Consider the following 12,981-nt stretch of genomic DNA (forward strand, 5'->3'; position numbering starts at 1 on the left):
AATTACATAATTTCTTTCCTGTTTCTGTTCTTCATCAGGGCAAAAAAACATCAAATGCATTCAAAATGGAAATAAAACCAGAATATAAAAAAAATACGTTCTCTTTCGTGACCAAGTTACAATAATCGTCACTGGTTATTTTCGTTGCTGCCGTTAAAGTTAAAAATGTAAATAAATCAGCAAAACTTAATTTAATTAATAGAAAAATAGATTTCTCATTCATTCTCTGATCTAGTTATTAATGAAAAGAAATAAAGTAGCTATTTACACATCAAATAAAGAAATAAATCTGTATTGGTAAACCCGCAACTGGAAATAGGGAAGGCATTATGGTCATTGTAGGCTGCGCGTTTGGGCTTTCATCCTGATGGAACTAAACTCAACAGTCTGACTACTGCTCTCCCTATTAATTAAAAATAAAAATGCATTTGACATGTGTTACCAAAACGTGTATTGAAATCAATTAACCTGACATGTATGTTTATGGAATGTAGGAGGAAGCCACTGTTGCCTCAGAAAAGCAAGCACAGGGAGGACTTGCCCTCGCCACACATCAAGGTCAGAGCTGAGAATTGAACACCCATACCCAATGCAGATATGCTAACCACTTGCCTTCAATGCTACCCTTTAGTGATCCAGTGAGCCAAAAAGTAGTCTGCGCGTTCCAGAGCATTTCCTGTTTGATTTCCAGTGCTCTGGAATACCATACTCATGGAAATTAAAGACGGTATCTTCGTATACAAGCTTAATACCAGACTTAAAAAGTATTTGTAAAGCGCTTCCTCCTTCCCCCAACTTCCTCGGCTTGGAGACGGGGGTAGATGACAATGACCCAATTGGATGTCACTGTATAGATTCTGCCCGACTCACCTGGACAAGATCCGAGGTGGACCACCTACTTGAAGGCGCTGCTATTGAGACTTCATTGATCAACCAGGCTGGGCTTTGAGGAGGACCCACCTCTGCGAACACATCTTCCTACAGAATTGCATCTTATTAAATGGAATGTTATATTATTCTAACTAACGTAGCGCGCCCAACTCGGCATGCTTTGCTGCCTGGGCATCCTGGATTGGGGGTTCCTCCATCGGTTTCAAGGTTTCTAATTTTTCCACTGATGTTTCTTTTTCTTGGAGTACTTCTTCTGCCTTCTCGGCAGCATGGGTATACCAGCACTGTTTTTGACTGGGAGGAATGTCGGCGCCATTTGACTGTCGTTGCTGGACTGTCCCGGGGCACTTGTGTCTTGCGCCTGTAATGGGCAGCATTTTTCACAGCCCCGCTTTGTTCAGCGGAGAGATCGGTGCTGTTGAACGGTCTGCGGCTGGATGGATGTAAGTCTTGAGGAGCCGACGATGAGAAGAAAGGAGCGTTAGCGCGGAGCGCCGATGCGGATTTGGAACTGGGAGTTGCGGCTTGGAGTTTGAAGCGGATTATGTGGGACAGGAGAAGGGAACTAATCTCTTTTCGTCAATGGATGCTACAGCTTCGTGTTTGCTTTCTCCTCTTTCTATAACTGCTTCAGACAACAAAGTGTATGCAGAAAATTGGTGAAGATTGCACGACTGTCTGTGTCCTATGTGTTGTGTTGTGTTATTTTTGTTATTTTGACTTCAAAATGGCACCGCGAGAGTGGCTGCCTTTCCAGCAGCTCCTATATTTTGTTGTTCTACTTCTTCCTTTCATAACTTTACTGCTGTGAATTTGGAATTTCTCCATTGCGAGACTAATAAAGGTTTTCTTATCTTATCTTTACCTGGGGGGGGGCATTTTTTTCTGCAAAGATTGCTGCATCACAGCCATAACAAAAGAACCACAATTTTTTCCGTCTTTGCACAGAATGTAACAAAGGCGGGGTTTTGACAACTGGGTGAGGTCTAAAAATTCTTGAATCAATGAGCTTGTTTTCAGTAGAACTGAACACGAGCAGAGTGTGTTGCATGTCAAATCCTGTCCAGGTGTTCTGGAAATCAAATTTTTTGAGGGTAAACAACAGGAACTCGTCTGAATATAAAGTTCCTGGTGGGTAGGTCCTTCCGAGATGGCCCAAGAACCTTTTCCCATAGGGATTGGTCTGCAAGACTGAACAACATTCCTGCTTCATTACATTTCGGACGCCTCATTAGAAAGGCGTCCAACACTTCTATTCATACTACTGTATTCAGTTGACACTGCTGCATCATGCTTACAAACAGAGCATAGACAAAAGCTACCACGTGTGGATGAAATCGAGGTTAAAGTTTGGAATTTCCCTTAAGAGGATTGCAATTAAAAAGAAAAAAAAAAGAATGGGCCATAAAAAAACTTTTTGTCGAATTTCTAGAATTATGATGTCCAAGGACTTGTAACGTAGAGTCGTCACCTGTTATTTACTTTCTGTTGGGGAACACATGACATTTATTTATTCTACAAGTAGTTGAGGTATTGGGGCATGGTCTCTACAGAATAGGAGCAGAGGCCAAAGTTCACTTTTATTTTTTTTTTTTACTAGAAAGTGTAATGTACTTAAGTACTACAAGGCAAGTCAAAAATAAACATTTTGAATGAAAATTAAAGGGAATATCACATGTCAAAATGAAGTGTAACGCAAATGACACGATGGAATGTAGTGGTTTGATTTCCCATTAAAACTTAATACACTTCCATCCAATTATGTCAAATAGACACACACATGCATATACACACACTCATGCTAAAATCTTTAAAGACAAATGCATGATTTATTGAATGGACTTCCTTGCATTTTTGTCTACGGTTGCGGCTCTGACGTCGTCATGAAAAATCCGCAGGTACTGCTGAGAGGAAAAGCATTTAAAAAAAGTGACCACAGTCTTTGAAGTTTTGAGGTTAAGATTGTGTTAGCTCCAAACAATCAAGATCTTTCCGAGGCCTAGCATTTAAGTCCAAATCTCATTTTAGACCCACAAACAAAGGCACATGCAAAGTTGCCTTCCACTCTTGGTTGTGTTGTCTCCATGACAACCTTGTTGCTTCGAAATCACATGCTGGTGTCCGACAGGGTGTCCAACATGACGTCGCTTTCGTACATGTCGCATTCCAGCGTCAGGGACAGCCGCAGGGGCACGTCAAGGACCATCTTGTCCTGGTGGGATAACGGCGTCTCCACCGTCATGGCGCTGCTAACGTCCTCCAGCCGCGGCGAGGCCAACGTTTCCGTGAGCTCCGTCGCGTTGAGCGCCTTCATCAGCGTCTGCGTGTTGGCACTTCCTCGCACCTTGTCGCCGATGTCAGTACCTTCACGGGCACACATTTGGAAAAAGTTGTCAATGATGGGAAAGAGGAACACTGCGATGACTTTCATAAAACAGCAAATAGAAGTTATGGAGATGCAGAGGTAGTTTCAGAACTAAAAAGGCAGTGGTTCAACACCTTTAGCGGGGGACGCATTTGAACAGGGGTGTCAATTTTTTTTTCTATTCTCTGTAGCCAAAACACAAAGATTAGATCATTAAAAAAAGAATGACGTTAGAATTAAAAAAAAAAAAAATTAATGTGAGCGCAGGTTAAGCAGTCTTAATAAACTGCACTGAGCAGTTAACTTCTATTTACACTTGTATGACTGTTGACAATGCTCTGCACACGTAATGGGTCACCACGGAAACAGTTCATCTATGTTACGTGAGATTTATTTCACTTTTTTAAAGATACTTAATTTAAATTGATTTTAAAAAGTCAGTTTGGCTCATCAAAGTTTTACACATATTTCCAGTTGTTTCACAGGAAAAAAGTATGAACAAAAACAAGTGCAATGTACCTTCGTAGGCATCTGTTTCACCAATGTACATGTCGATGCAGTGGCCAAGCATCGTCACGGAAAACGTGTCATCTCGTTTCAGTCCAAGCGCCTAAGAGGGGGGGAAAAATTCTGACAAAACTATCTTGGATCTGTGGTAACGGTTTTTGGTTCAGTACACTTGGACCTTAGTTCGGTAAAATGTGTAAAAATGAACACCTGAAGAATTCTCACAGAATTATTCAACATTTTGTTACTGTATGGTTATTTATATATTTTCATTAATCAGAAATATATCTTTGTTTTTCTATCCATGCCAGCGGCATATAGTGACGGAGAAAACCACGCTTCCACTGGATGGCAAACGGTACAATAAACCTATGAACATTCAAAATTCCCTGGCGACAAGAAAAATGTTGACAAGGAAAACTGTTGGCGAATATTTGGCGAACCTTTCACGAACATTTGCGACCTTGAACGAACCCTAACATGGATGCACATTTTTCTACCTTGGCCAACAGTCACGCCTCAGTGGTAGAAGGGATTAGCACAACTCATGATAATGGTACACATTGAAATGCTATACAGCATAATTACTCTCATAAATAGGAGATCAAGTAAGTAATATGATGGACATCGAATGAATCTATGAAATCGATTTATCTCCCGGCCCTAAAATGGACCCGCTGTCGTGGCTGGTGAACTAATTTGATTTGAAAAATGTTTTACTGTATGGAAGTAGTCGATAGCACTCTCAAAGTCTCCCATGAGGCTGTGGACATATCCTATAGCAGCGTAGGTGGAGGCGTGCTGGGGGATCAGCACCAGCGCCTGACGGTGGTACTCCAGAGCCTGGTCGTATTTCCTGCACAAATGCATGTCAGAGCTTTATGAAACCAACATTCTAGGGCAAATCTAACATGAACAATGTCATGCTACCTACTTGAGTTTGCGACACACGTGACCCAGGTTGTTTAATAAAGGCTCCCACTTGTCTACAGTGACCTTGAATGAAAATGAGCCACAGTGACAATGACATAAATACAAAAATAATCATTTTAAATAAAATGAAATACTTCTAACTAAAATAACATGAATTTTAGATTAAATCAAGTACATTGCACTTTCCTAAAAACAGTGTTCAATAAAAACACAGCTTAAGTAAACAAAATATGTAGCATTTTAATAATACAAAAATGAAAGAACTAATTGTAAATAATTACAAAAATGCATATGAAACTTCTTCTTTTCCTTTCGATATGAAACGTAAGTCACTCAAAAGTAATTCCAAATAAAAATTCTAAAATGTTTAAGAAAAAAATAATCCACCTTTTAAATTAATGCACCAGGAATAGATGAAGGAATGAATACAAACAATAATTGATATAATTTTAAATATCTAAAATGAAAACAATTCCAAAAGAATTGGGAAAAAAGTTATATTAAAAATTATTTTCCATTTCCCATTGTTAAGGCAGCTACCTCGTTCCCAATGGCTTTAATCTTCTCCATGGCGTCCAGGAAATACCTCTCAGACATCTTCCAGCTGAAAGGCAGATGTGGAAAAGATTTTACACAACTTCACACTCACAGTGAATGCCTTGCTGGATTATTGAAATGGCCATTAAGTACAATTAATGTCTTAAGCTTGTGTTTGACTCACTCTCCATTCTGAAAAGCAACCACGGCCACCTCGTGAATGACAAATGGGTCCTCCGGAGCGATGCTCAGCGCTTGACTGAAGAAACGCTCGGCCAGCTTAGAATTGTTGGTCAGGCCGTACTCCAGGCCGATGTACAGCATTGGCAAGTGACACCTGGAATAGGAAGATGTGGTATAAATGAACAAGAAAGTCAGAGGATGTATTAAAAAGTTATTGACAAAAACACTGACCTATTATTTATAAGATGGTGAGTGCCAAAAGCAACAGGCACTATTACACTAACCGTGAGGCATTTTTGGAAACGAAATGGAAGACTGATCATGAATAGTGAGAGTAGAAAACAATTAACCATGAAATGACCCCCGCCAGGAGCATTTCATTTTTCAACTGGAGAAAGTACCAGGGAGAGTAATTTGAAGGATGCAAAATATGTTTTTTTAATGAATACCTTTGCATATTAATAGCAAACAATATTTTTCAAGACATTTTCCACAATTTTTAAATTATATTACAGTATTTTACAGTGCATCTAGAAATTATTCACACCCACAAGCACTTTCCATTTTTCATATTTTCTTATGTTAAAACCTTATTCCATAATGGAACACCTTTTTCCAAATTTTACACGCAACAGCCCATAATGAGAAATGGGACTTTTGGGGAGGTTAATGTTAACAAGTGTACTAAAAAGAAATCACAAGAATTTACACCCTCAAAATTGAGCTGGACAGACTAACCGTCAGCTTTACAGATGACATGTCTGGCCTGCAGGCAGTGTAAAGATTCGACAGCAACAGAGATGTCAATCATAGCAAATGTGACTACAACCACCCTCATCGCACCACCTGCTATTTGGGGCACTAATTTTGCAAATGCAAAGAAAACTATACAGTGATCCCTCGCTATTTCGCGGTTCGTTTATCACAGCTTCAGTGCATCGCGGATTTTTTCAAACATATTCATAATTCTTTTTTTCCCACATACATGGAGTACAATACTGTATATGTTGCGCTATGTGACTCGCTGTTGTTTTGCAGCTTCTCGCACCGTTTGCGGACTTTTTCCAGACTGAGAAAAAAAATTAACCTGTATGTTAATTGGTCGCTACTTCGCGGATTTTCGTTTATTGCGGGTGGTTTTGGTCCCCATTAACAGCGATAAACGAGGGATTACTGTATTTTGAGTTGTGGGAGTACCCTTTCATCAGCTGTGCGGCTGTAAAGTAGGCAGCCATGGCCTGGTCATGCTCACTCTCCATGGCAAAGGAATGACCGTAGGCAATCCAGGCCGGACCATACGTCCTCTCCAGAGTGGTGGCTTTGCTAAGGGACAGGTAAAACATTAGCTTGGCAAACACCTTACTCCTAAACATGGTAATTCTTGCAGACTGGTAACATAAATACCTGAGGTAGCGACGGGCGTTTTCATTTTTATGGCCAACCATGAGATAGTAGCAGCCAACGGCGAACCAGGATACCTGGAAATGTGTGTTTTCATTTTTTTTAGGTCATTGTGGCAAATGAAAATGGTGTGGATGAAGAGAAACTTACTGGGTTGTTGGGATACAAGTCCACAAGTTTGTGTGATAGATAAAATAACTCTGTAGGACAAATACACACAGACATACATAAACATGGAAACACTAATCAATACAGTAGAAACTCCAAAGTAGAATGCCATCTCCTCGGTGACACTCCGTTTGAGTGCCAATTTCATGAGAACATTCAAATTTCAAGGCAACAATTACAACTTTTATACAAGCAAAAACACATGTTGTCTGATAACATTTAAATAAAGTCTCCTAACCCTTCCAAGACACTCGACAGACTCACGATGGAAATGGTCACTGTGTGGCATTTTGTACCTATTGCTGAATTTAGTGCATGATAAGTGTATTTACGTTCATATACGTTTAGTAAAATTAATTAGTGGTTAGCACGTGCGCCTCACAATTCTGAGGTTTGGGGTTCGCATTTCGACTCTTTTTGTGCATAGTTTGTATGTACTCCACTCTAGCTCACCTGCAACCCTAATGAGGAAATTTGATGGAAGAATATTCTGTCGCAGTAACAATCATTTCCTGCTCTATGGTTATCATCCCATTTCCTTCTTAAAGTCATCGTTACCATTCTGTAGTGACATCAGAAAAAGAGCATCAATTGTGGAGTTAGGCTTTCTATTAACTCTCTAAACTGAATTCTTAAGATTTACTTGAGTCTCACACACAACAATGGTGGTTTGAACTCAAGTTTTATTTGACTTCCAGAACGCTTAACTTGTATGTATGCACAGCATATGTTGGTCAAGTGGTTCTGAAAAGCAGGCGTATACGTTACCGTTTGCTTTTCCCAGCTCTACTAGAGTTCCGATGTGCACTGGTAAACAGTTAGCATGGAAAGGGTCTTTGACCATCACCCTAAAAGACAGGGAAAAAAAAGGAGGAGGAAAGGAAGAAAAGGCCAGACAGTGAGCTCAAGGCACTTTCGAATCACCACCGCACACAATCTGGGTGCAAGATTACTTACGTGGAGGTTAGCTTGTAGCACATTTTGAAGTCACAGTTGTAATAATGCCTTTCGGCCAGGGACACTACAACATCTAAATTGTCCTGCAGATTGTTGACCATGGTAGGCACCACCAGGTCACTGGGCTTGTTGTACTGTTGTGGCAAAGACGAATGGAGACACTTAAGGCACACCAACACAATCTTATACAATTCTTTCAGAACTGTATTAAACTGCAGGCATCGTGTTTGCATTGCCAATACATGTTATGTGGTGGTGCCAACAACATGCAAACACTTTCTGCGTCTTTCCGTACATTTGTTTTTTTTGTTTTCTATTATTACGCTTATGTACAGTGGACCACTGCATATTCGAGGTTCAGCACTTGAGGATTTATTTGCATGTTCACACATGACTGTTTTTTCAATATTTTGGGGGGGGGGGGTAAGGGGGTCGGGAGGTTCCCCATTTCCCTGTTTTTGTTGAAAATGCATTGTTGATGTCTATCAGTGTTTTTTTTTTTTAAGAATTTTTGGGGTTTTAAATAAATACCCCCCCAACCCGTATATTTCATGTGGATTTTTGCTATTTACGGCCCAATCCAGTCCCTATCCCCTGCAAACAGCTATGGACCACTGTACCTTCTTTAATTTATTTTCAAATAGGAAATGAAGCAGCTCCTCCTCTTCCTCTGTGCACTGCTGACTCAGCGGTAGCGAGTGTAGGAAGTCTTTCTCTGTTGAACAAGGTAGAGTATACAAGATTACGGCAATTTCCAACAAATATAACTGAAGAAGAAGGACTATGAAATGAAGTGAAACAGTAAGAATCATGGCAGACTTTGACAAAACAAGTCACAAAGCTCCCCCGAAGAGAAACGTGGATACACACAACAATGAGGAGTGTCAATTTGGTCAGTCGCCTTATAATGGAACGTGAAACACCTTTACAGGCTTCTTCTTTATAATACTGCACGAGGGACTCATTCACACCAAGCATTAGACAAATTTACCCGAGAGGCTGATTATGTGCTTTGGTAGGTGCTGCTGTTTTGGTTAGTAACTAAGCTGAAACGGGATCTGCAGTCAGTTATAATGTGAGTGTGTGAGAAATCCACAAACTGTTTTTATTTCTGGTGGTAAAAAGGAGGAGTCTGTCTGAGGGCTGCATATCTATTTTGAAATGTTTTGGAATAAGGTGGAAAGTACCAGAGGCCCCTGTTACCTTCCTGGGCTGTCAACATGTGGTGCGATGTGAGAAGCTCAAAGGCTTCGAAGCAGTACACGTCTAGTTTCAAGGCCTCTTTGTAGCTGGAAGTGGCCAATGGCCGGTTGTCCATGGCATCATAGATCTTGCCACGCAGGAGGCAGATGGAGCTGCTGATCTGGAAGAGGAACACGAACCTCAGTCCAGTGTCAATACAACACTCGCTGCCTCCTACTGACTGTCTTCTCTGCTGTAGAATGTGCACAGGTGGATGCTCAACCCTGTTTTTTAAAGGGTTGTTACGCCTAGACTCGGTTTTAACATAATAATTTTACTATTTGGCAGGAACCAGCAGAGGGTGCAAGCACCTCAGACTTTCCTTCTGCCTTTTTTTTCCAATAATGAAACAAGGCGTTTAATGTAGAGAGAACAATGTAAATATTTCATTTGTGATTGAGAGATATACAGGTTCGAACTTACAGAGGCAGGCGACATGTCCCACTCTTTGTTTGCCTCTGGTGTCCCGACCTCCTCCTTCACACTCCTGTCGAGCAGCTTCTTACAACTTGCCTCCTCTGATAAAATATCTAAGGCCTGCTGGAACTCCTTGGCGGCATACTAGAACACAAATACAATCATCCAATCATCATTTCACTCATAATTTTAATAATTTCCATTCCAACTCGTAAACTATAATGAAACCTCTACAATCAAAATTCATATTTTTTGCTCCCCGCCCCCTATTTTGCTGCTGTAGACTGCAAATGTCCCCGGTGTGGGACAAATAAAAGGTTATCTTATATATAATTCAGAATTTGACTGGATATTTGTATATTTGCAAGAATACTCATTTAAAGTCACAAACAATTTGGGGTGTGATTCCAGCAAGACCTCAGCGTGCCTTGTTCAACCACAGGTTGACGAGCAACGAAATATTAACGCTTGGCTTCTTCTTTGGATGCTTTTTTTTTTTTTTTAAAGAAACAATTATTTCAAAAGACAAAATGGCGGTAAAAAGAAAATGGTAGGAAAAAAATAAGGAGTTATGTGACATTATGAATTTTATTGCTTTTACATTTCACTATTCTTATTCCGATGATGACTGATATGAATTTTACTCAAAACAGTGCCTCGCGCAATGAATTGCTTTATAGTGTTGACAGTTTGATCCATCATCAGTACTTTTCACAGGGGGAAAAAAAAAAAAAGTTAAAAATCAGAACACCACCAAGCACTGTGTTCAATACTAGAAGTTCCATCACATATTCAAGTAACTTACATGGCACCGTGCAGCAAGATACTGACAGGCTCCATACATCTGTATAAGAAAGGGTGAATGTCACAATGCAAGCGAACATTAGTGAACCTCATTTGAAAAATAAAATGTTTAACAAAGCAGTCATCAAACACAGACTATGATGCAGAAACGTAGCTTTTCTCGAACTAACTTGGTTTCCACACACACGTCAAGCCCAACTTTTACTACAAAGAGACTTTTGGAATTACCTTATCAAGTTTCCTCGAGCGTAGTGCATGCGAGGCTCTGTGATATTGGGACGTCAAGTAAAGGCACTGAGCAAGCCAGTATATGTCCTGTGGATCTTCTGTATGCCACAACACCGGGGAGATGATAAATTTGGTCAGGCATTGCTTTAAACGATGTCACAGTACAGGCAAACATTGCAAAGCAACTTTTTTAATGAAACAGAACACTACTACAGTGTCATGGCCAAATATTTTCAAGTTCTAATAAAACTGTAGTTATAATAATAATAATAGATTTTATTTATAAGCGCCTTTCAAGACACCCAAGGACACTTTACAATAACAAAAAATACAAAACAATATGTTCGGTCCGCTCTAATTTGTGTGGGAACACCGCGCTGGTGTGCCCTGGTTGCTGAGGTGAACCTGCTGCTGCACTAAAAGAAAACTGGAAACTAGGAAATTTTCAACCTCAAACAAGCAGAAGTGCATTGGAACGCAAATTAATAGATAGCTTGGACAATCAATTAATCGTTTCAAAACCTTGTCAAATGTATAATTGTCCAAATCTTCAGAATTTCTCAAAGCCAACTGATTGTCATTTTTCAAAATAAGACATTTGAAAACATTTGCTTTTACTTGGGAAAACAAAAATGTAATTTTTTGCCAATGACCTGACATGTTACGGATCAAACCAGAAACGGAATTAATTTTGATTTGAGAATTTTCTGCAGTATCAATTTGCCATAATGTCCTGTTTTTGAATAAAGGGATGGATATTAAAACATGTTTTTTTAAAAATCCGAGTCAACGATTAATCAATAATATAAAAGACAGAATTCGGGCTGAAACGAGTCCTAAAGTCATTCAGGAACCTTGATTTAAATTTTAAAAAATATTTGAGGAAGAGTACATTGTCAGTAAAAGTGCAGTTGTCAAGCAAACCACAGCAACAACTGTGTATGCATGCATGACAGTAATACTGTATGCCACCAATGCAGTAAGAAGGCCAACTTCAAATTAAACCTGTCTTAAATAACATATTGACATCATTGCCAGCACACGTTTTTATTTTGAAGTTGTTCCTGGCAGCGCGTCATAGCGTGAAACAATTAACATTATCTGCACAAATGCGTACTACTTCCGAACACCCCAGACTGCAGACCATATCAACTACAGTTATACAAAGTAGGTTATATGAGAGAGCTAATTTAAATTAGTTAACAAGAGTGCAGACATTCAAATTACACAGTAGTCAGCCATGCTGTTTTTTTTTAATATCTGAATTTGCTTAATTAAAACGATTGAAGTTCGGAAAATGCAAGTGGCAAATGGGATATTTCCGTGTTGATGTGAATGCGGCACAAGAATTTAGAACCGTTTTGACGAGGTTGATTGGCCTGGGATAAAAACGTCCATCCAATTACCTTTGTCGTTGTGGTGGACCAGTGGCAATTATGCAGCGTGTTATAAGTTTAAAGTTGCAGAAACAAACAAATAAACAAACAAAACCCTCATTGGAAATGAGGGAAACAGTCTGGCTTAAAGACATAAATGTTGTGCGAAGCTAAAATAATATACTACTCTTAGTACGTATCAAATATAAGTCACACCATTTGCCCGTAACAAATGATATTTCGAAGCATTCGTGTTGACTGCCAGAATGGAAAATGCTCGATGACACCGGCACCGACAACTTACCATGAGAAAGCGACGCTATCTTGTCGGCCCAAAACAGCGCGCTTTGGTACTGTTGCTGAAATCAAACACAAGAGTCCCAAGAGTGACACATAATGCATGATGCCATGCTGCTTGAATAAGCACGTTCTCTAAAAATGTCTTTGACATCTTCACTTGGCTTGAATGCAGGCTAACATTAACTACGATGGTCATTAACTCCACATAGCATCCCTGTTACCTGGTCGATGTACTGCCGGACTCGCTTTCGAAGTCTGTCAAGATTCATTTTAAATTATTTTTTACGCAGTTGCCTAAATATCAAAAACATGTCACAGTGAAGAAAGAAACTGTAACAGTTCAGCTTGCAGTTAAGTTGTAAAGTATGTGCAAGCCTGCTCTCTGCTTGAAATCAAATCCAAGGCTTCCTGTGCAACCGTCCGTGTGCAACTTGCGCTCTCAGTGCGTCGTTAAACTCCACCGAAAGGAAACAAAAAATACCCCGTGAAATGCGTTCTTCCGCATTTGACTTTTCTCGTCCTCCAATTGACCATCTTTTGAATAATACAGTACTTATATCTTAAACTATTTCAAACATAGTTTCGTTAGTTTTTTTAACCTAACCCACCCATAATCATATTTCGACTCATAGCAACGTGCTTAACAACCAAAATGCTTTCGTTCTTCAAAAT

General features: G+C 39.7%; 1 protein-coding gene across 1 annotated transcript; it reads right to left on the minus strand.

Annotated features, from left to right (window-relative positions):
- Positions 1 to 2,693: 2,693 nt before the first annotated feature.
- On the minus strand, positions 2,694 to 12,735 carry cdc16 (cell division cycle 16 homolog (S. cerevisiae)). The gene is made up of 18 exons (XM_086124466.1): positions 12,531 to 12,735; positions 12,314 to 12,368; positions 10,634 to 10,731; positions 10,407 to 10,445; positions 9,608 to 9,745; positions 9,146 to 9,305; positions 8,563 to 8,657; positions 7,943 to 8,076; positions 7,754 to 7,833; positions 6,968 to 7,017; positions 6,821 to 6,894; positions 6,614 to 6,739; positions 5,418 to 5,570; positions 5,237 to 5,300; positions 4,698 to 4,759; positions 4,484 to 4,619; positions 3,776 to 3,866; positions 2,694 to 3,255 (listed from the first exon to the last, which is right to left on the minus strand). The coding sequence occupies exons 1-18, from the start codon at positions 12,576 to 12,578 to the stop codon at positions 2,999 to 3,001; spliced, it is 1,860 nt and encodes a 619-aa protein (XP_085980592.1). The 5' UTR covers positions 12,579 to 12,735; the 3' UTR covers positions 2,694 to 2,998.
- Positions 12,736 to 12,981: the final 246 nt, after the last annotated feature.

Source organism: Hippocampus guttulatus, chromosome 11 (genome assembly GCF_054856545.1).
Source record: "Hippocampus guttulatus isolate MCC_2025c chromosome 11, RoL_Hgut_1.0, whole genome shotgun sequence".
NCBI classification, from domain to species: Eukaryota; Metazoa; Chordata; class Actinopteri; order Syngnathiformes; family Syngnathidae; genus Hippocampus; species Hippocampus guttulatus.